Raw genomic sequence first — 23,230 nt, 5'->3', positions numbered from 1 at the left:
GGCTGCAATTCACACCACACACAAAACTTTGAGTTAGTGAGTATGGGGAGAAGAGTTTTATAGAAAAAAGGTCTTGGTTTTGAGTGTCTTATTTTTTGCTTCATAACCTATAAAACCTATTCTTTTAACATGAGCTGTTTCTGTCTCTGATGACAGAAGGTTTTTTGTTAAATTGTGACTATGCTGTGGTTACGCACCATGTATATGTATGTGCAGGGAAAAATACATATAAAATTTTGGCATACATTCAATGAAAGATGGTGTCATAAAAATGGTATTTTGTTTCATTGGTATTGATTCTATCAAAATTAAAAATAATCCTATTGCTCTGGTGATGCGTAACTAAGTAAAGATGGATCTTTGGTTATATTTCAACATCAATTGGGTTTTGTCTTTTTTTCTTATAGCCTTCTTCTTGAATCTCTCTTAACAATTCAGTTCTTTGGAAGAAATAAGATCTACATTTGGATTTTCTGTTTAAGCAGGACAGCTGGGAAATTGTAGAAGGACTCCGGGGAGCAATGAATTATACCCAGGAGCCACAGAAGCAGGAGGGCTGCTTGCTGAAAAAGAGGAARTGGCCTCTGAAAGGCTGGCACAAGGTAGGAAGTGACTGTGTACCTAAAAGCTTGATGCCACGGGAGTGGGACTTGGTGTTATTTTGTGACAAAAAGGTTCCTTAAAAGCAGAAAAAGTCTTCTCCAAAGAAATGGAAATGGGGAGGATGTGTTTGTGATATTTTTCTGTTTGGGTTTTTTTTTGGTGTGTTTTTTTATGTTTTTAATTCTCTATGTTTCTGGTTACAGAGATACTTCTTTCTGGACAGAGGGATTTTGAAGTATTCTAAGTGCCGAGCTGATGTAAGTGATCTGAAATCTTTTAATGGCTTTATAAAGCAGCAGTCTTTTATCCAAAATAAAAATAATTCCCTACTGTTGGTATAAAGAAATAGAGTTTCAGCAGTTCTAAACTGTAGGTTGAAAGGGGAAAAAGTGTTGACTTCAGAAGGTGATATTTATCCTTTTGTTTTCATCTGGAGTGATTGCATTTTTCCTTTTTTTTCCTTTTTTTGCAGATAGAGAGGGGAAAACTTCATGGCTGTATTGATGTTGGACTTTCTGTCATGTCTGTAAAGAAATCAACAAAATGTATAGATTTGGATACGGAAGAGCAGATATACCACCTGAAGGTAGGCTTCAAGATTATTATAATCTTGTTCCCAAACTAATAACATTAGCTGTGTAGGGTGGAGCACTGTTTTTTGTTTGTTTTTTTTTTATAGCAAGAGGTATGTTAGTTACAATAATAACTTTTTAGTGTTAGGAAATTTTTTTACACTTTATAAGTTGAGAGATCTTATTGAACTGTTTCAGGACCCAGAATCAGCAACCCTCTTCTGAACAGAAACCTGGAAGATGCCTCATATTTAGCAGCACTTTTTTTCACTTGCACAAGTGCTTTTATTTTCAGTAGTTGTATCTTCGCCATTGTTTTATCTATAGGAAGTATTTTCCATGGTCAAGTGTGGGGATTTATACTTGTGGAATAAATGCTTTTAAAAAACGTCACCAAAATCAAATTTTTATTTGCAATTAGTTAAACCTTGACCTAGCCTTAACAATGACAATTAAGAAATGACAAATTAAATGGGGGAGGGTATTCAAATTGTAGGRTTTTTTTATCTGTAAATTAGTTGCTCTAGTATTGTGTTCTGCATTGGAAGTCTTAACTAGTAACTGTAGTTTGGTTTTTTTTTCCTGCCTTTATCTTGTAATTACTTTTGTGTCATGCCTAAGCTCATATAACATGCATTTTGGTAGAAGCATCCTTAGAAAAACTTTCCTGATATTTTGCCAGCAAAGGTCAGCCAGGCTTGCTAATGAGCACAAAATACCATAGTTTCTGGATTAATTATTTTGAATGTGAATGTTATAAACCCTGAAATGTTGTGTAGGTGAAGTCTCAGGAGCTGTTTGATGAATGGGTAGCAAAACTTCGCCACCACAGAATGTACCGTCAGAATGAAATCTCCATGTTTCCTCACGACGCCAATAATATTTTCTTCCCTGCGTCCACTACTACGGACTCTGTCCCTGGTTTCTGTGATTCTGCTCCAGGTAGAAAGGTAATWGTTTTTATTTATAAATAATGAGCTTTCATAAGGAATTAAATTAGTCTGATTTCTGTTCATTAAATAAAAAGCATAATGGAAGCTTGTGGTGGCACTTGAGTTGTGYTCTAAAATGTCAAGAGGAAAATTTATTATTTATTGATTTACACCCAAGCAGTTTTCTTTGTGATGCTGTTAAATTTTGTAGTAGTTTTTCACTATTTTATTCCAGTAAGTTTTATTTTCACAGTGAATTTCAAAAGGGAATTTCGAGTTAGAATCCTCATAAATTTTGGGACATATATCAGTATTTGTCTGATATGTGCTGGTGAATATTAGTCATAGAAGAGTACTCAGCTAGGTTTTTTTTTTTTTCCCCATTTAGCATTTTGGCATATATCCTTTAGCTAATAAACACTCTCCATTTTACATGAATGAAGCTGACTACATAGCTAATAGGAATTATACAAGAAGCCATCAACTGGGAGACTATTTATATTTTTAACTGAGGCAGAAGCATTATTCAGAACAATCCAARGGCTGTGCTGTGGGTGGATATGGATGGGTCCAGTCAGCAGTGTACTTCTCTTTTGGTAAAGTCTGTGAATTAGTTTCACAAATGACTTGACAAGTGTTCAGTCCAGCCCCATAAATGGCCTCTTTGCAGTTTCATGGAAGAGGATGCATGTTCTGTGCCTGAGCACTGCGACTGACCTTCACCCAAAAACATTCTGCCCCCATGTAAAATCACTGGTAAATTTTGAAAAAAAAAAAAAAAAAAAAAAAAGAAAAGAAAATGTTCAGTGTTACTGCAGTTGAAATGGCTCTGTTTCTGCCACCTCCAGAATGACTCCTGAGCAGCAATGCCCTCCTTGTTCTCCTTCTATCTAAGTTTCCTTTTCCTGCTGTAATTACTGTACARTCTAAGTAGGCTTGTCCCCCAATAACTGCAGCTCATCACCTCATCCTGCAACTGAGTATGAGTTTTAGCAAACACAGACATGTGTCTGAACAGCTTTTTGCTCGTGGTCGAGAGGGAGGGGATCTGTGTGAGCAGGCAGCTGAAAGAACAATAACTCACCCTGCGGTAACGGGGCCGCTCTGCRGAGAGTTGTCTGCACGCATTTCGTGTGCCAGCAGCTCCGTGGCTCTGACAGCCTGMTCTCCTGAGGCTGTGTCTGCAAGGGAATGGCAGATCTCCTGTGGCCATTTAGTTATTTTTTCCTGAAAGACAGCAGGGGTAAAAGTGGGGAAGAATATCAAGGGCAGAAGTGGAATATGGCAATGTCCATGATGTATTTATGCTGGTGCCTTCAAAAGAAAACCCCCCCCCAAAAAAAAACAAACCAAAAAAAACCTGTGTGACCAGCATATCTAAAATCTAGTTAGTCAGGAAACTAACCATTTCTCCTTTGGCATGAAAGACTTTAATTCAGACTATTAATCCAGATTTGCACTGCAAAGAAGCCCTACTTATTTTCATGTGAAAAATAGAAGGGGATAGTTCTTAAGCTGCAGTTAATCACCTTAGCTGTGCTCAAGCTAAATGGAAGTCTGCCAATTTACACCAGCCTTAGCTTGGTGTTAGTTGATATCACCCCAGCACTTAGGTTATTTTGAGAAAAATATATATTAGGTGAACTTCGAGTTGCATTTTATTTGCTTTTAGCAACACCTGATCAGTTTTCACGTCTTGTTTTTTATTGAGACAAGTGTGTGTATCTACGCATATTTATGTGGAATCCTTGGATTCTAAAGCTTAGCCATGCTGATCCAAAGCAAAACTATGAAAACTGGAGCTACACAAGCTCTCTCTTGTCTGCTTCTGGGCAATTTCTATTTTCTTCTTCCTCATGCTCATGTCACTCATTTGTGTGAGTTTTGGAAGAGTTGGTTATGTGAGGCAGATTTCTGAGGAGATAAATGTGGAACTGGTTCACAAAACGCTGATAAAATTGCCCATCATTAAATTCAGTTTATTTAGGCTTTTAAAAAGGTGCTGAGGTTATTATTTGGATATGTGTGTGTGCATGTATATATATATATATATATAGTCTAAATATATGACTAAAGCTCATACAGATTTATGTAGGAATAAGCCAGCTAAGCTGCACTGATTAATTTAAAAACAAGTGTGCTCACTGGTGCTTACTGCTGTTGCATACTGACACAATACTGAATGGCACCACATGGATAGTGCCTTTTATTTTACTCTGAAGCTCAGGTTGGTGGTTGTATTGTAAACTTGAAAAGGCCAACTAAGAAAGCTGCAGCTGACTGAGATGTCGATGAGGATTCCCAGTAATAGATTTAGAATTAGAACTGCCAGAGTTTTGATGTAATGTGAGCAAGAGGTAACAAAGTTTGTCAATTGTATGCTTCAGAGAAGAGCTAAACAATTCAGTCAGCTTTTCTCATAGCCAGTAAAGTGGCTGTGCAGTGGCACTAGGATGAAACATTTTAAAACTGATTTTTAACAAGATGTTGACAAAGCATGTGATTTGTGCATCTTCCTGAACTGGGTATTATTGAAAATGAAAGGTTTAGTAAGGGGTATTTGAAATAATAACTATTATTTATAGTTACATCAGAAAAGGGAAGAGCATTATAGGCCACAATCAAATRGTAATAGTACTGGGTAGAATTCTCTTCCCATTGGGAGCTATTTAATTGTACTGCTCAGTTCCTACGCAGAATTTCCAGCATCTCTTCAAGCATCTGATGATGGGCACTGCTGAAATTGAGCTAAGTTTCAAAATGCTTACTGAGGTGTAAAAGGGTAGTTAGTCTTTATGCAGATGAGGTGTATGGTCATTTCTGTATTAAGGCCTGTGAGCCAAATCCATGCTGAAGTCATTCAGACTTGTGTAAAATTTTTAATGACATCTAGTACGTCTTGCTTTTGCACTGAAAAATAGCTTTAACAAATGTGTGTTACGTGTAAGTTACTTTTGGGGCTTCTTTGGGGAGCATGGAGAAGGAACAGAATGTCTGAATTTGGTCCTCTTCAAATACAGTATTTTAATTGGTTTAAGGTGACTTAATTTATGCAGAATTTTGCCCTTCCTCAAAATTCTTTCAGCAAATTYCAAATTTTTTCAGCAAATTTTCATGGTTCCTTGAGTATTTCTGCCATTTGTGGACAGCAGTTATGTTAGACATCTTGGCAATACACTCAATGACTATGTACCTAGTCTAAATCATGCACTTTTCCCCCCTCCATGTAATTGATGCCTTCAGTCCTTSTCCATGATCATGGTCCTTAACTGTTCATTGTCAGAATTGTGCATGCAACATTAAAATATTGTGTGTTGATAATTCACTTGTTCTTCTTTGTAACAGGCAGGCAGCTTGACCAAACAGAATTCAGTGTCAACTGGAGGTAATTTGTCATTTTCTTTTTCGAGTAATGAGTCCAGGATTTCATCTTGGCTACAGTCTTCTGAAGACATGGAAAAATGCTCAAGAGGTAATGATATTGGAAGAGAGTTGAAAGTAACCYAATATTTCCCCTAATTTTTCTTAACAAAGAGAGTATTACACACTAAGTAGTCATTACTGTTGGAATTTTCTTTGAAACTAGAGGAAGGAAAGAAGTGGTTGTTGATTAAGTGGTTATTCACTTGTTTGCAAAAGAACTGGTAATTTTGGGTGTGGGGGTATAAATTGTAGGATACAGTTCTTCAAGGAATCAATGTATTTCAGTACATTTTCTTTTATATAGGAACATCACGTTCAGTAGTTGAATTTGAACATCCTTAGGCTGGATAAAGGGAAGCATCCAAAACCAAGTAATTTAAAAAGCACTAAGTTTTTGTGCTTCAAAGTCACCTTCTGCTTTCATGCTTTCCTAAGAGCATGAAGATCTTTCTTGTGTTGGCAGTGTCTATGTGATATTTATTTGTTTCTACCTACCAGTGATCTTCATCTCTAACACAGAGGGGCCTCACCTCTAGGTCTGAATGCACAATTCAGTGTTGATGCCTGTGGCATTTTTACCCTCACCATGAGGAGMTCTGACACATCTCAAACTGCAGAAACTATCACATTATTCTCATTTTTCTGCAGCCAACTAAGAAAAAAGACCATGATCATTATGCACACCATATAGATGCATTTTGATATTTTAAATTTGAACTTGAATATAGGACACAACCTTTTTATCCAGCAGTCTAATGCTTTTAGTCAATGAATAAGTTAAGATAGCTGCAATCAAAATAGGACTAACCTAAAAAGAAAAATAAAAAACTGTCAGTGYGTCTGTTACTTTAGGGCAACTGAAAATATTCTCTTGTTCCAAACAGACCTCTCCAATTGTCACACATATTTACTGGAAATGAACCAGCTGTTACAGAGCATGGATGTTCTTCACCGGACATATTCAGCGCCTGCTATAAATGCTATGCAGGTTTGTTGTTTAAAAACAAAACCAAAAAGCATTTTCCCTTACAATTCCAAAAAAAACCAACCCCAAATCCTAAAGAATTGAGGTATTTCTTAGCTCTGCTAGATTTGTGGCAGTCTCTATTGTTTCTGTCCTGTGTGTTGTTTAAAAGGTTGGACCTTTTGAAAGCCCAAAGAAGGAAAAGAGATCACACAGGAGGTGGCGATCCAGAGTTGTTGGGAAAGAGGCTAAAGGAATGTTACAGGTAACTTCATTCCTTTCAGAGCCTATCATCCTCCAAAACTTAGTTATTGATCACCTCTTGGCATGACCAGTTTAGGAAATACAAATCCTTCCAAGCAGTGTCCTGTGTTAGTGCATTTTTGGTGGTAACATATCAGAGAAAACACAGATATATTATAACTGATATCTGAAATAAAATCTGTTCTGTTACCTTCAGGAGACTGGCCATGTTTTTTATCTGTTTTCAGTCTGTCTCTAATTTGTTGGGGATTTTTTTATCAGTACAGATTTTTGCTAATTCCCTAGAGAGTTTTGTGCACATTTGCATCCAGAGGCCATGTGATTAGACACTTATAAGTGGAGGGAAATAATACAGCATATGTTTCAGCTCTCAGTGGGCTAGTTTCTTTTGAGTTTTGGCAATCTCCCATTATGGCATCTTGGGTAAAGTTATATCTCTGGCTTCATTTGCCAGGTGATAATTGACAGTAATTTTTTTTTTCTTTTTTGATGTCTTGAACATGTAATGCAGGTGGGTACAATAAGACAAAATTTTCTTTACAGTTTATAAAAAAATCACAAATTGCTATCTTACTGACAGGTGCCTTCAGTATTTTCTGCCCCTATGAGACTGCATGCTTCCAATCCAAACTTATCTACAATAGATTTTGTAGAGGAGAAAAATTACTCTGATGGCTCTGAAACATCATCAGAATTTACTAAAATGCAAGAGGACTTATTTCATGTTGCACATAAAGGTAAATGAAATTGTCTTTTGTAAATGGTTTTATATCATCCCAATTTAGGTAATGATACAACTTTCTGAGAGTGCTTCCTGTTTAATGTAAAGCAGACAACACCCTTCTTTTTATTTCCTTGAGGGATTGTAAGTGTTKAGATCTTGAGTCATTTGAAAAGGTGGCTTAATCACCACTTTTTAGGTTTTTTATGTAATAGAGGACAGCCCTTTATGTGCTAAAAGCCTAGACTGTATTATTTTTTGCCAGAGGGGGAAATACCTAWAATCAGTTGCTGGTATCACAGCAGATTGTCCTCTGTTGTGTTTGCATGCACACRTGTGCAYRTGAGCACATTTATGTTTCTMTATTCTGTGCRCTTCGCTGTAGTTCAGAGTCAACATTTGTTGGTGATGCAAGGGTTGCTATGGTAGTAACCTATTTTTAGTGAATACAGAAGAGTAAAATCATGCAAAGCAGCCAGAGGGGGAGCTTGACTMGAAATATTTCTTCCTTCAAAACCATTTTTCATTAGCAGTGCTTTGTTCCATCACTGTTGCACCAGAAATTTTTTTATTGTTTAAGTGATCTCATTGAGGGAGGCACTTAAGGATTTATWGCTGGAAGGCTTTGGGGAGTATTGGCTCTGTCCCATTGGCACATGATAATGGTTGATRTTATCAATAAGCATTCTTTGCTTGYYGTTCCCCTTTGGTGCTGATGTATCTTGATTCTGTTATGTAGGAAATGTATCTAAGTAGTAAACTTCATAAAGTCAATTAGAGTCAAAACTGACGTATGTTTTCCAAAAAAAGAAAAGGAGTGAGGGTGGGACACAGTTGGACAAAGTCACCTACTCAAGATTATCTTACTGGAATTGACCATGACAGAAATTTTGGTTAGATTGATCCACACATTTGAAGGGACCATTAACTYGGTTCCGTTGACTGCAGAGTCATTTTGCTAAGACAATAAAGAATTTTTTCTCAAAGTCATTTTATAGCACACCCCTTCCAAGAAAGAGTAGTGGRGAAGACTCTTTTGCCACCTTTTTGATACAAATTAAATAAAATGTAGCACTAGTTTCATAGGTAATAATTCTTGAAAAGTAAAGATAGTGTAAAATATACTAAATGTCATTGAAGGTCACTGAAGATTCTMTTACCCACATATGAAAGCCTAACAGAATAGATCATAGTGGATATATCTCCCTCCCCACCCTGTGATACTATTAAAGACTTCTTTGGATAGTATGAGRATCAGCTTTGGTAATGGTTTGCAGTGTTGGAATATACCTTAAGAAYAGTATTTTTAGAAGACTAAATTAGGTAACTAGTCAATGAAGTGATGATGATTCGGGTTATCTCAGAGTGGATGATTAGGAGAGGGAAGTATTGGGAATTTCTTAATCTTTACCCTTTTCATGCATCCATGCTCAGACTTTCTATCTTCATTTTCCAATGAATGGATTMATTTTTGCATTGGCAGGTCTCATGACTGCATTACAGGGCTTGATTAGGCCCTCAGAAATCCTCAACTGCTCCACTTTAGATGCATGTTTAAAATCTATATTAACAAATACTGCTGAAATAAGTTTTTAATCCTTGTGGTTAAAGAGAAGATTAAATGCCTTAACAGTAAAAAAAAATTAAAAGTTCATTTCCCTTATAAAAATCCCCTTTAGTGATTTTAAAATTGCATGATCTGTTGTCTGATTTAACTGYATTGGGCTGGTGATAGTGCCTCAGGAAAGAGTAGAAGTAGCAGCATAACATGCACATCACTTGGGATCTGACCCTTTGAGTCACTAAATCATCTAACAAGCTGAAATTTCTTTATCACAGAAAGAGATAACAAAACACAGCACCACAGTTGACTTGCTTGTGGAGAAACTATTAACCTTATAGCTGTGGCACAGTATGTGTTATAGCTGCCTTTTTTTTTTTTTGGTGACTTTTTTTTGTCTATTTGATTTTTGTTATTTCGTCTCTTCTTCTCCCCCACTGGAATTTATAGAGGAGTATGGAATAGAGTCATGGCCATCTGAAGATTCAAGCTAATTGGGAAACAAAAGCAAGTGAAGAGCAGATGTGGTTAGTTAGCCTTGTTGCCATYTGTCACAAATAATCAGAGTAATTTTGACTGTGGTTAATATAGTCAACACTGTAGCCTTCACCATAAACATGTCTCCTACTAAAAATCTACCCTATAACCTTKATTAATATTACTTGTTTTTAGTAACCCACCCTGGATCTCTCAACCTAAATTCTTGTTTCTGTCACCATAAATGATGCTTTGAGTTTTATGTAATTGGTGTGGATACAATTGGCACCAACTSTTTTTAACTGTCCCTTTTTACGAAATGGTTCCAGTTTACTTCACCTTGAGGTCAGCTTTCAGCACCATATCTACAGAGAGAGAAAAGCTGAAGCAGATGCTGGAGTACGATGCATCCTCATCTCCATCTGCACAAATAGTGGGCTTGAAGAATGCCTTAACATCTGTAAGTGACATGCTGAACTCACCAAGCTTCATTGTCACCACATTCTACTTTTACATTTTATACTGGTTAATTTCTGTTTCTTTAGTGTCAGCTCTGCACTAAAATTTGCAGCATTTAATCATAGTAAGTTATGATAGATTGTACTTTTCAAAGACTTTTCTAAATGTTAAAGGTACTCTCAAATGATTGGAATTTGCTAGATTGGTTTAGGTATGTAGTCTAATCTGTATCATGATGTTAAAAACCAAAGGGCTGCTCTGTGACTGAGTCTATTTTCTTTCTAAACATGCTACTGCTCAGTTCTGATGGGTTGCAGGTTTCCTTTTCCTTTTCTTTACCTAAACAGCATATGAGTATTCACTGTATGACTTGGCATAAAATAAAGGTGAGCGTGGCTGACTGCACTCAGCTGTCCCTTCTAATGCACCAGAGCTTCACCGTGCTGCACCAAGGCACTGGAAAGCAAATTCAAGTACAACTTGTTTATATTTACTTGCAACCTCAATTATCTCTCAGTCTTTCAAAAGCAGCAATGGAGCTGTTAGGGCAGAGTTCTGAATGGCAAAAGATTTTCCTCTTTGAAAAGGTGGTGTTTGTGGTGCTCTTTGTTTGGTTGGTGTGCTTTATGTAATTGGCTGAGACCAGAACTTTCAGATTGGTCAAGTTTGAACAGGTCAACCAAACTGATATGATTTCAAAGCAAYAAGAGCTGTCATTAGCACGGCCTTAAAATTTCAGTGTTTATTGCAAACACCACATCAGAGGCAGGGGAGACTCAGGCCCTGATCAATGTGGTGTCGATCATCTTAGAATTATTTCAGTATAAAATCATCCCTTTGCTTTACAAAAACTGCATATGCTTRTAGTGTTTATGACAAGCCTTTTTGCCCAGACTTTTAGAGGTCATGATGTCTTCACAGTATTTAGAGAAAGTTCAAGCCTGTTGCATAATAACTGTACTCACTCACTTGCACTTCTTTGTTTTTGGCTTTCAGATGTGCCACTTCTTAATAGGTGACTTTTATTTTTCCAGTGTTGTCTGTCATTTTATATCTGAGAACCAATTTTAAGATTGCTGAGCTCAGTGAACACTCAGTTTAGCATGAATTACTTTGTTTTCTGGACAGTGAAATTCAGTTTTCCATCTTCATCCTGGATATGTCTTTTAAAAATAAATCTTTTAGGTCTTTTTTGATACTTCATTAGTCTTTTGTAGCCCCTCCAGAAGTCATCTGTGAACCTTGGCTGTCTCAGCAAGGTAAACACCTTTGARGGCTCTTCTTAATCTGCAGATGATGCCAACAGAAATTTTCTCACCCTGTACAGCAGAGATCCTGTAGGAGAAAGGAATGAGCTTCCTTTGAAAAAGCATGGATATGATAAACTTAACATATTTTTAAGACATCCATGCAAGAGTCCTGTTTTAATGACTTTGGCTTATTGTTTGTTGTTGTTCGAGTTTGTTTTCCAMACAGGAGGAAAAAAGGAAAAAGGAAAAAAAACTCACAGGTTGAAGGCTATCAAACATAAGTCTGTTTTGCTCCCATCAGCCTGGCAGGGGAAGCAAAGTGAACAGATTTAAAGTGGATAAGCCACCACAAAATTAGCATATCTGCCTCTGCTTCTCCCTCATTAAGATGGGATCCTTGACTTACACACATTCTAAGAAGAGGSAATACAGAATGGGAAAAGGTACAATATTTCTGGGTTTGGGGGAAGAGGAAGACAGCAGGAAGAAAACATTTAGTAGCAAATAATGAAAATGGGAAGATGCTATTACTTGTACCTACTTGATGTTGAGGGTTTAACACRGTGCTGAGCACTTGACACAGAAGGGATGTATATATTTATGGCAAATTAAGACCACATATAGGTAAAATCAGAAATTATTTTTCTCCCCTCCTTCATCACTTTGAGCTTCCTGTCTTTCCTGTCCCCAAGAGCATTTTCAACAGAAATTACTGCTAAAATCAGAAGCATTTGTGGGATAAAGCGGATGTGTGAACAGCAGGGTTCTCCACATTCTGGTATTGATTCAGTTCACTAAAATGGGATGTAAGTTTGCAGTGTTGTTCCAAAATTAGTAACACARCCTTTTATTTGTGAAATATTTTCATTGCAGGGTTGTGCTCTCTTCCTACAAGTCTACTTACTCTAATTGATATCCATCTATCTGATGCACCCAGCATAAGTAAATAACATGTAACAAACATGAGTTTGCAGTAGATGCTTTTTATTCTGACCATTGCCATTATAATCTGATAGGACAGAAATTGTACCTGTTACTCGTGTGAATTCATGTCTTATTTCTCTGTCATTGGAAGGCAAAGCAAACTGCCCATATGGGAAAATCAAATGGTTTTGGATGTGGCAAGAACTGATGTTGAGAGAGGCTATGTTGGMGATAGGGGTGAAGGAAGGGAGCTTGACAAGTATAATATCCCTTCTGTCTTTGGCTTTTTTTCCTCCACTTATATCTGTTTCCTCACACTGGAGAAAAATAGTTTTAATTTGAGAGATAAGGAATGAGGTATGAAGCATTTATAATATGTGATTTGCTGAACCAGTAAAAAAAATGATGATGTGGTGGTGTTTTATACTGCACTTTAAATAGTCTTTGCCCCTTTTTATACAATAAAGCCACGTTCAAGTTAGTTGAGAGAACTTTATATCCCCAATATTTTTGTTAAATATTCCAGGCAATAGCACAAAACACAGATCTTAAAGACCGGTTACGCAGAATACATGCCGAATCTAAGATCATTGATTCAGCATCTAATGCAAAATCAAGTCCAGATTTGGTGAAGGTGGGTATGGATCTCCTCTTTCAGTGATGTCCGTTCCTCCAGCCCCTACACCTAGGCAGTGCTGTGTAGCTGCATCCTGTCCTGTTCTCCGTGTCTGCCCTGTGGTGCGGTGTGTTAGCAAAGCRAGTCTGCTTTCGTGCTTGTGAGTCATTTCTGCTGATGCATTGTGTGATATTTGATTCCAGAGACTTCCCTTGCGAGCAGGTTTCCTGAGCCCATCTTCCATTGCTTTTTGCTGCTGGTTCCTGGTGTTCTGCCTCACCTCCTGCCAGCTTTTCATCCAGCATGTACAGAGCTGCCACCTCCTCACCCTCGTGCTATTGTTTCTCTTGCCCTTCTAGTCCCTTGTTAACTTTCAAGTTCTGTAGGTCTATTGTTGCYCRTCTGAGTGCTGTTAGCCCAGGATGYTGGCTYGTGTAAGGTTGAGAACAATTATCAGACATCTCCATGMAGGGATCAAAGTTAATGGCACATACAAGAGCCCTTTCAGCCATTTAGTTTTCTTTGTGTGAAACCAGGGAGTCTTCTATATCCAGTTAGCCTGTCTGAGATTCCACTGATGCTCTGACAGTTTTTTGGCTCGCTGCAGAATGCGTGTGAATATGGTGTAATTATAGGTCATAAGATGTAGGTGTTAATGGTGTTAGGGAGGGAAGCCAGCACTGTTATTTCTGATGGATTTTCCTAGATGTTAATTCATATAGAAACCTCTGCTGTGCTTGTAGTATAAATCTTTCATTAGAACTTGAGTGGATGTAATGCTGGGGCTTTTATGTAACTAATTATTTCCTTTTATTTTTAAAGACAGTTTAGTCATTCCAGAACAGATTCCATCTGTTCACTTCTGGTTCAGTTCTGTTTTAGTGGAGCTGTGTTTTGGTCATATTTAGCTGTTCAGTTTTGGTTTTTTTCCTTAAGGTAGTTGATCATTCTAACGCCTTTTGATTTAAAACTCATGAGAATTTGAACAGCACTTAAACTGCTGTCCAGAAAAGCATTAAAGCATCATTACTTAATTTCAGGAGTTTTTTATTTTCTTATTTAATGGAGGTCATTGCAATGACATTGGATTATTTTTGAAACTATGTGCTCTACACACATAGAAATGCACACGACAAAAATAGCTCTCAGAAGGTCCTTGGGAGGTTTCATTCACAAATTCCCTCTGGCATGGCTTGGGATGAAATCACTTATACTGGAGAAGTTTCATTTTAAGATTGTCTAAGGACTGTGATACAGTAATGCTGCTTTGAGGAAGGCAGGGCCACCACCATCAGGTGCCATGATACACCTATTAAAATTGAAGCAGTATAAAATAGTATCTCAAGCCTTTGCACAAGGGAAAAGTTCCATTTGTCTGTTGGGTGATTTGCTTGTAGTTCATCATGCCAAAGTGGTAACATGGAACAAGGCACCCTGAAACTTATGTGTTGGGTACAAAAACCTGATGTTCTTTCCTGCTCACTTTTCTTCTCAGATTCAAAACAGTATTGGAAACAATCCCAGTAGCAATGCTTACATGTGTAAGCTCTGGGTTTAGTGTGGGGTTTTTTTGTTTGTTTTTTGGTTTTTTTTCTTTTTTTGATGTTGTTGCTGTTGTTTGTTTGCTTTTGTTGAGTTGTGTTTTTTTGTTTTGTTTAGTTTTTTGGGGTTTTTTTAACTTCTAGGCTAGGGTAAATGCCTTCCTACAGAGGGGACAGTGTTGAGGTTCTCTTTTATTCTTGCTGTATCAGAAGGGGCTGTTTAAGTCTTTTGTACAGAAGTTTGTTTTGTTTCCATGTTACCATTATCAGCATGCACTGAATAACATTCCATACGATAGCACAACCTACCAACAGAAAAACTTTGAAAGAAAGTTTGGCAGCTTGATTATTCGTTTGTCAGACTGTTCATTATGTTGTTCTGAAAAAAAAAAAAAACCCACTACAATTCCTGGAAAATTATGATAGGGAAGTCATGGTTACAAGTTAGTAAAGCATCTCATGCAGAAAATCCTGAGAGCAGCTAATACACTCCTTTGGGCCAGCAAAGCTCCTTTCCTTTGCCTTGCTGGAGTTATCAGAGAAAACAGTAGCACAAAAAGTTCTCCAACTTTTTTACTGCCAGCACAGAATGAGAATTCTCACTGGTCACCCCACCTTTGCCAGGGCACTTGTTGGAGCTCTGCTGACACCAATGATCTGCAGAGCTTCTGTAGAAGGAGTTATCAAGAGCTCCAAGGCAATCAAACATGCCTCCAGCAGCAAAAGCAATTCTGGTCACATGGTTTTGATACTATGTTGGTTTTGGGTAACACAGAGATATCTCAGSTGTGGATATGAAGGAATGCTTTCCAAAGCACAGCACAAAAAAAAATCAGTGAATAGTCAGGAAAACAAAGTATTATAAAGAAAGCAACTTTACACCCCTGAATTTTGTACACTACTCTATGGTAGGCTTTGCATTAAGCAAGGCCTGACAAGAAAAAAATAATTATTTGGTAAGATCAGAAAGGAATGGGAATCTGAGGTGTAAATATAAAGAGGTGGGAGTTTTGTTCTTTTGTGGGCTTTTTGATGATCACTTGGATATATCTGGTTAAATCATTCAAATAGCAAAGCATTTTTACATGCAGCACCTTAGATGATTTACTCAACATGCATTGCTTTATTTTCCTTCCTTTTCCTTCTCTTTGGTGTGTTTTACTTTGGTTTTAAATCCCAATTTGAAGCACATGCTAACTTTGATGTAAATTGAAGAGGAGCATGTGCAATCTTCTCCCAGTGTTTTACAGCCCTTCAAGTTAGGAGATTGTGGAATTGCATGCATGAATGTTGYTTGAAGTACCTCCCTGCTCAAAACATTTTTTTATTTCTTTTAAACAGGAAAATTCAAGAGAAGAAGGCAGAGGTCTGGTTCACCAGGTCTCCAATGAAAGCAGACTGTCTATAGCTGACTCTCTCACAGAATTTTTTGATGCACAGGAAGTCCTACTGTCCGCTAGTTCTTCAGAAAATGAGGTCTGAGCAAGAAGATTRACATCATTCAGATGTATTTTCTTATCTGCTGATTGGCATGCAATCTTTCTGAGGGCTAACTGTACATCAGATGACTGCCAGAAAATTTGAATTTCCAGAACATTTAGAAATTAATATGACTTTTATATTTATTTGTTGTCATTGTCTCTTCACTGTAAAAGGTAGCAATTATTACAAAGAAGTCTTATATCCACAACAAGGCAGATGGCAGTTCAGTAGTTAGTGTGCAGATAYTGCAGACTTTGTACTGTCTGCCTTGAGAGAATTGCATCACAGAAATACTTATTTATACCTGTCCTTTTGGTGCCTGTAGGTACCTTGAGGCTGATGTCATGCATATTGAATTTTATTAGATGATTGTCTTCTCTCTTGGGCTGCATGRAAACCTTGGCTTCTGATATGAGGAAAAGCCTTCTTAGTTGTGAGGCCAAGGAGATGAATTTAACTCGACTAAAATTAAATTTTCAATTATAGTGATCTCTCTCAAACTCAGTTGTGTCTTCTTAGGACTTTGTAGTACTTTTCTATAGTACTTTTCTATAGTACTGAAACACATATGATTCAAATATATTAAAACAATAATTGCAGCTGAAAGTAATAATTTCCACATGCATGTGGGGTTATTTTAATGAGTGATTTATCTTTCTTTTTTCCCCACCCCACACTCAGGTATCAGATGATGACTCATATGTAAGTGATATCAGTGATAATGTTTCAGAAGATAACCTAAGCAATGACATGGAGAATGAAAGACAAACTTTAGGTAAGTTCAGTGGGATGTTTATACAATGCTTTGAGAATTTTGTTTCTGTTTGCTTAGGATACTTTTTTTCTTCTCTTACTAGATAATTAGATATTACAGGTTTTGAGATGTAAACAGCCWGTGTTTTTTCTCATATAGGCTCAGATTGGTTTTGATTAGCTGATTCTGGCTGATCTGCTTATCTGGGCACTGCTGATGAAGCAGGATGGTGGTTCTGTATCAGCAGGGAAACACCTTTGCTTGGCTTCTTTGATGAAGCTCCCACCCCCTCTCAGTTCCGTATGGCCATGGGATTTTTCAAGGCAGCAACTCCTTCCTTTTTTCCAAGAAGCAATTTTCTTCTTGTCACACCATTTTTTCAGTCTGCAATTTAGCACTRCATTCTGAATCCTGTTGTTTTAGCAGAAGTGTTTAAAGGAAYGTGAGAATAATTACACACTGGCAGGCCTGGTGTATGACCATAAGAATTTCTTTCTTGTATGTTTTAATCATAATAGTCTTGCTCGTACATATGCTAATTTGTCCTTCTAATTAGAAAGGGACTCAGAAAAAGGAGAGGAATTGGTCATTGCAACCTAATTGGCTTTGTGCCTTAAAATCTTTTCAGTTAACCACAATGTTCTTTCCACTCTAACAATATATTTTTATATTCAAAAATGCTGAACAGTGATTTCTTAGTAGCAGCTATTCCCTGGTGTTCTCCAAGGACCAGCAGATTCCTCTGAACTTGKGTAGTTTGATATATATTCTCTAACAGTACAGAATGAAGTTCGTTTTTTTTTAAGATAGGAAAGACTRCTGCTGGATTTATCTCATGATCCGGAACCTTAGAAAACTGCATTAAYGTGGCTGTTCATCTTCTTGTAGCAAAGACTGTCTCTGAAGCTCTTTGGTATTAGAAGAACCTCTGCACGCTTCTGGTACCTGCTATTTCAGTGCTTTGGGCAGCCTGCCACTGCCATTAATAGAAAACTGGATGTCTTTTACCTACAGGGCTTTAKCTGTACCATAAATTGTGGGATTATGATAAAATCCTCTTGCCACTGTAATGTAGAAGGTCAGACCAGATGCTGATCGTAGTCCAGTTTGGCCTTGGACGTCATTGAGACTAGCTGGAGGTCAGATGTCTAAATCTCCTTCAGCATTGATCCTATTTCTCACAACTCTTACACACCAGAACTGCTTGGGCTCTTCTCTAATGGAGGGTGGGCAAACTTCACTGTTTAGAAAATTTGGTATCTGAGTATTGTAGTACTTGCTCTACTCTGTTTTTTCAGGTGTTTACTTCAATTAATGGGTTGGTCCAGAATATGTAAAAGAGTGAATTGGTATTCTGCTTTTAATCAGAAGCTGTCAAAAGACATAGGTTTATACAAAAGAAAGATACAGGCAAGGGACTGCAAATAGTTCACCTGATCTTGTTGGAGTAACTCAGTCATATGAGATGTTAGGATTTCTAGTTTGCGAGTGGCAGGAAAGATGGAAACTTCTTCCTCAAAACTATGAGGCTACTGATTACCCTTGAAAACCTCCACGTGAGGCATGGGCTAGCAGGCATGGCAGGGATGGAGACGTTTGTCCTTGTGGTCACCTGTCACTGCTGGAAGCACTGCTGACACCGTGCTTCTGTCAATGGAAGAGCAGAGGAAATACTCATTGAAATCGTGCATTTAAGGGCAGGTGCAGCACAGGCAWGTGCAGCACAGAAACTCCCTCAAGACAGAGCTCTGTGAGGAAAGCCAGAAAAGGTCCTGGGTTGGCAGACTGAGACTGTGCCTGAGTGTCTCCAAATAGTAATTGATCCCAAGGCGGGAGCTTCCCAGGTTCTCATAAGGATGTGTAAAGATAAAATATGTTCTTGTAGTGGCAAGCACATTCCTCTCTGAAACAAAAGTAATGTATAGTCAAGCAATGCAATCACTTGAGACKAGTGCCTGTTGCAGAAACTTGTAGCTCTATTTGTATTTTGCTACAAATCATTTCATGGCACACTTCAAACTATTTATCCTGTTCCAATTGCTTTGATATAGCAACACAAACTTCAGATATTCATGTCAAGAACTCCTGACTTGAGTCTTTTTATTTTCTTTCATCTTCAGCWAACCCATAGCTCCACAATTGCTTCAGCTTTTCCACCCTTAAARCATGTCATTTCTCCATCAATGTATGGGCATACCTCAAAGTAATATTGCTATGTTTAAATGCTATGGGGAGCCATGTGGAAAAGCCTGCAYGTAAATTTGTGGAGCAGTAAATTTCCCTGGCAGGAGTATTGAAAAAAGTAGGAGAAGATCAGTAGGAGTTGTTATTATCTTTGCGTCTGTAAGTTATATCTCACTTTCTGAGAAGTGTCAACTTAATTGAAGCTCTGTCAAGGAAGGAGGTTTTATGTCCCCTAAACAGATAGGAATCCATCCCTGTTACAAATAAAATAGTTATAATATTTACTCTTTGAAATTCAGTGGAAAGTCTGAGCCTTTTCATACAGCCTTTAAGTAAAAAGGTCATTTTTATGCATCTTTTGTACCTGACATTTTACCTCCRTTAATGTACATTAAGTGCTGTTCTTAATTTTGTCATTTTTATAACAGGCTATCTTCAAAATACAAGTGAAATACTTGAATGAATTTGGGTGGAAGGAAGTTTTGACAGAAGAAAAGATGGTTGCATTTTGATGTATGTTTGCAAAGGGGATGAAATTCAGCAATTGAATTGTTCTGCCACTTCCTTCCTTTTCAGATTGTATTTCTGAGAGTGGAATTGGCTGCAATTCTAAACGGAGAACCTGTTTGCCAGCTCCATGTCCTAACACGAGCAACATCAGCCTGTGGAATATCCTGAGAAATAACATAGGGAAGGATCTCTCCAAAGTGGCCATGCCCGTGGAGTTAAACGAGCCCCTGAACACCCTGCAGCGCCTCTGCGAGGAGCTGGAGTACAGCGAGCTCCTGGATAAAGCAGCACACACACCAAACCCCTTTGAGCGCATGGTAAATGCCTTATTCCAAACACTTAGCAGCATCCAGTAGAATTAGAATAAACATAAAAGCARTGCTGAAGAAATGAAGATGTTCTGTTCTGTTTTTTGTTTCTCTCAGYTGAGAGACAAACTCTCCAAATGTGTCTGTAGGTACTCATATTGCCACTATTTGTGACTCTTCTGCTTAATTTCTGTTGCTTTTTCAGAAAGTCTCTCTCTTCTCAAGTTCCTTGCTCATCTGCAAATTTAAACAAAAAAAAAGGAGCTTAGTTCTGTTTTGTAGCTGCTGCTCTGTAATATTAAAAATTCCCAGAAAAAAAGGGAGGCAGGGACTAAACTTACATAATTCCCTCTCAAAGATGAAAGCTACAATATATCTTTTWCAAGGGTGTCTGATCTGGTAACACATTTGTACATAGAGACACTGGATCTTCCAGCCCTACATGACTGTAATATCTCTGTGTTAACTAAATGAGCTCCATATTTTTTGTTAACTGGTTTTCTGAAGTTCTGGGGTTTATCCAAAATGTACAGGATCTCGAACTAGAAAATATGATTGCATGTTGGGTGCAATAGTGGTGTCATCCTCTGCAAGTGCAGAACCCTGAATTCTGCATTTGGCAAAAGAGAAAAATGCATTTCACTTGTTCTGCTTCCAGGTGTCCAAGAGCTACTTAATATGCAAGCCCATAAATAAAGGATTAGAAGCTCCCTAAATTCTCTTAAATGGAAGATAGAGCTTTTCCCACAAACTGAATTAAGCCTTTTCAACTCAGTGTATCTTATCTTAAAATGAGGTTATTAATGAAAGTAGGTAGTCATGGAAAAGTCTCTTTCCTCACTCTGACACTCTCAAGGGTTACAATTTAGGGCCTCTTTCCTGGGTGTGGCCATTCATTGGGCTTTTCAGTCCACAGCTTTTTTTTGTTTTCTTGAGAGCATATGCTAAAAGGAAAAGGAAATGAGCAGTAGTTGTTCAGAAGGGAGTGAGAAGAAGCCTTTCCCTTCTTCCCACACCCAAGTATCTGGAAATTACCTCAGACTGGTGTATTCTTTGCCTTTGAGAAGTTCCTGAGACAAAATTTAATGCTAGCTTTTGCACAGTAATTGCAATTGTTCATAAAGGAGCCAGTCTGCAGTGGATTTGTCTTCTGAGAGCTTTCTCAACATGAGGAAAAAGGAATGAAAAGAGAAAAAAAAGTGTTAAAAAAAAAGAGACTTGAATCTAACACCCCTGGTTYCTAATTCCTCATGTTATGCTTGAGTTGACTGCAAAAATTTGGAAGGGCTACCTGTGTGTCAGTCATTATCACAATTTCATGATTAGGTAATAGCACCCAGTAGGTAAAAAACAACGTAAGTCAAACAGCATTAGAAATAGAAAACTTGGTGAAAACTCCTCTAATGCTTCCTGTGCCCTGTTTATGAAGAGGTAGATTTATGGAATCACAGATATAACTATAAAAACCAGTTATTATAAAAAATATAACAGTGATTTTTAAGGTTACTGCTTTGAGTTGTGTTGCAGAATGTAAACTGTTTCAAACACTTTAGAATTGTTGTTTTCAGTTTCTGAAATCTGCAGTATTTGACCCTAATAATTCTGTCCCTGGCCTACTGAATKACTCTGAAAACTGAGTAATTCTCTAATGTGTGAACTGGGGCTCAACTTGCAGGGGGCATGCATGTCAGTCTGTATATGGAGGGGAAAATACAGAACCGGGATAAAACTTGCTTTTATTTTTTCATGTCTRTTGTAAATGAATTAATCAAAGTCCCAAACATGTACTTCCCAGGTGTACATAGCTGCCTTTGCAGTCTCTGCGTATGCATCCAGTTACTACCGAGCTGGAAGTAAACCCTTTAATCCTGTGCTTGGAGAAACCTATGAATGTATTCGTGAAGATAAAGGTTTCCAGTTCTTTGCAGAACAGGTATGGTATGCTGCAGCCCTTAGAGATGCTGCTCGATGCACTGCTGAGTTCTGAATGCGTGGCTGGAATTCTCTAGAATCAGTGGCAAAATACAAAATTACTTTAKGTTACCTGAGCCCAGCAAAAGCTCAAGGGACCTTGCTGAATTATAAACAAAGGAAATTGTTTTTTGAGGGAAGTCTGCTAAGTCTGGCATGGAACGTGACAACCAGCAGCTGACACTGGAGGAGCARAGGCTGGCAGGGTTCCTGCTCCAGTAACAAGATAACTTGGTTAAGTGGAGTGCAATTCCCCGTGCTGAAATCTGATCACAACTGCAACAAGGGTTTACGTTCTTGTCATTTTCTTTTGTGGGTGATGGTTAAAAACACTGTATCTTCAGCTGTTTAATGTCTTCTTTTGTAACAAATGTATCCCTCGTGTGAGTCAATCAACCACAAGTATTTCCAATGGCACCATGACTATTTCTGCTCCCTCTCYAAATTCTTTGAAAGGCTAAGCCTTTCAAATCTGCTGCCACAGCTGAGTAGGTGAAGGATGTGTACAGCGCATCATGGTCCGAGTGTTTATGAAGATAAGTCCCCGGTGGGAGAATAATTATTAAGTATGGGCAAAAAATGTTAAATTTAAACCAGCCAAGCTACCAAAATTGCTAAACTTGAAGCGTATATTAAAAAGAGTTAAAACTCAAATACCTGGTGCTTAGAAAAGTAAGAATGACTGGAAGCTGTCTTGTTCTGTCTAGACATAACAAAAAAAAGTACAAAAAGTGTAGTGGGCAAAGGTGTGCAACCTAGAAATTTGATCAGAGAAAGACTTCTAAGAGGCTTTCTTGAGGAAATCAAAAGTGGTTCTGACCACCTGTGAAGGTACAACATTGTGCACATTATGTTTTAGGACTGACAAAAAAGAATATTATGTGATCTTTCCTTAGTCTCAGGAAATGTCACAGCCAAGAGTAAAAATGAGGAGAGGGGGAAAACCAAGAAAAAGTAAAATAGTGAAAGCAAGAAYCAAATTTAAAGTTCAAGGAATGTAYCTGGTTCTTCACTGTGCTACTTCAGTACTAAGATGAGTTTACAGAGCACACTGCAGGTACCAGCACAGCATCAAATTTGAGTAACAAAGTGGTGGATAAGGGCTAGTACTGAGTTTAATGTTACTCTGACTTAAAAGAAGATATTTTCACTTGAATATTGGATAAATCAGTACAAAGGCTAGTTTTATAAAGAAGAATTTTAGTACATGAGGAAGCTTGTGCTGTTAASAGTTGTTGTTCTAATAGATGAAATAAGTGATGTGAGTTTATAGAGGCGTAAAGTTACTGTAAGAATATGGGGTGGAGAAATATTAGGAAAGGAGGGCAATATAGAAGGAAAGAAATTTCATGCAGCTTGCAAGCATTAAATATTTCTCTTTGCATCAGGAACAATGGCTTATTGCTTGTGCAAGCATTTTGATGTTTACTCCAGATACTTTGTTAGTGCAGGCAGAATGTAATCCATGGGATAGAGAGGCAAAAGGTATAAAATAATAAAGATTCTGTTCTATTACTAGAGTGAGTTTAGAATAACTCCTGTCAGCACCATGACCTTACTCTGGAATTATAACAGTTTAAGTGAGAGCTAAGTTTAACCCATGTATTACAGTGACATCTGGGGTTAATCCGGGTACACTATGTAAGAGAGAGTGTTGCTYTTGCTGGATTAGGCCATAGCTGAGATTAATTAGTACTTTTATCTCTCTCTCTCT

The 23,230-nt window shown here is 37.8% G+C and overlaps 1 protein-coding gene across 7 annotated transcripts in view; it reads left to right on the top strand.

Moving 5' to 3' along the window:
* The window catches only part of OSBPL3 (oxysterol binding protein like 3), an 84,804-nt gene that overhangs the window by 45,802 nt on the left and 15,772 nt on the right, over positions 1–23,230 (top strand). The window contains exons 4-17 of one of the 7 annotated variants that reach the window (XM_057365466.1): positions 486–602; positions 807–860; positions 1,076–1,189; positions 1,955–2,125; positions 5,453–5,579; positions 6,415–6,518; positions 6,667–6,759; positions 7,339–7,495; positions 9,847–9,977; positions 12,677–12,784; positions 15,649–15,783; positions 16,471–16,564; positions 19,304–19,554; positions 21,341–21,478. In XM_057365466.1, the coding sequence (XP_057221449.1) occupies positions 486–602; positions 807–860; positions 1,076–1,189; positions 1,955–2,125; positions 5,453–5,579; positions 6,415–6,518; positions 6,667–6,759; positions 7,339–7,495; positions 9,847–9,977; positions 12,677–12,784; positions 15,649–15,783; positions 16,471–16,564; positions 19,304–19,554; positions 21,341–21,478 (1,794 nt within the window). Of the gene's footprint in view, positions 1–482; positions 603–806; positions 861–1,075; positions 1,190–1,954; positions 2,126–5,452; positions 5,580–6,414; positions 6,519–6,666; positions 6,760–7,338; positions 7,496–9,846; positions 9,978–12,676; positions 12,785–15,648; positions 15,784–16,470; positions 16,565–19,303; positions 19,555–21,340; positions 21,479–23,230 lie in introns of all 7 variants that reach the window. The other 6 variants (XM_057365465.1, XM_057365468.1, XM_057365470.1 and 3 more) reach the window with 6 other exon arrangements.

The sequence above is a fragment of the Malurus melanocephalus genome, unplaced genomic scaffold (assembly GCF_030028575.1).
Source record: "Malurus melanocephalus ecotype Western Australia unplaced genomic scaffold, MMel_1.1 scaffold_53, whole genome shotgun sequence".
NCBI classification, from domain to species: Eukaryota; Metazoa; Chordata; class Aves; order Passeriformes; family Maluridae; genus Malurus; species Malurus melanocephalus.
The sequence above is the reverse complement of the archived record's forward strand: the minus strand, read 5'-3'. Positions and strand labels throughout refer to the sequence as shown.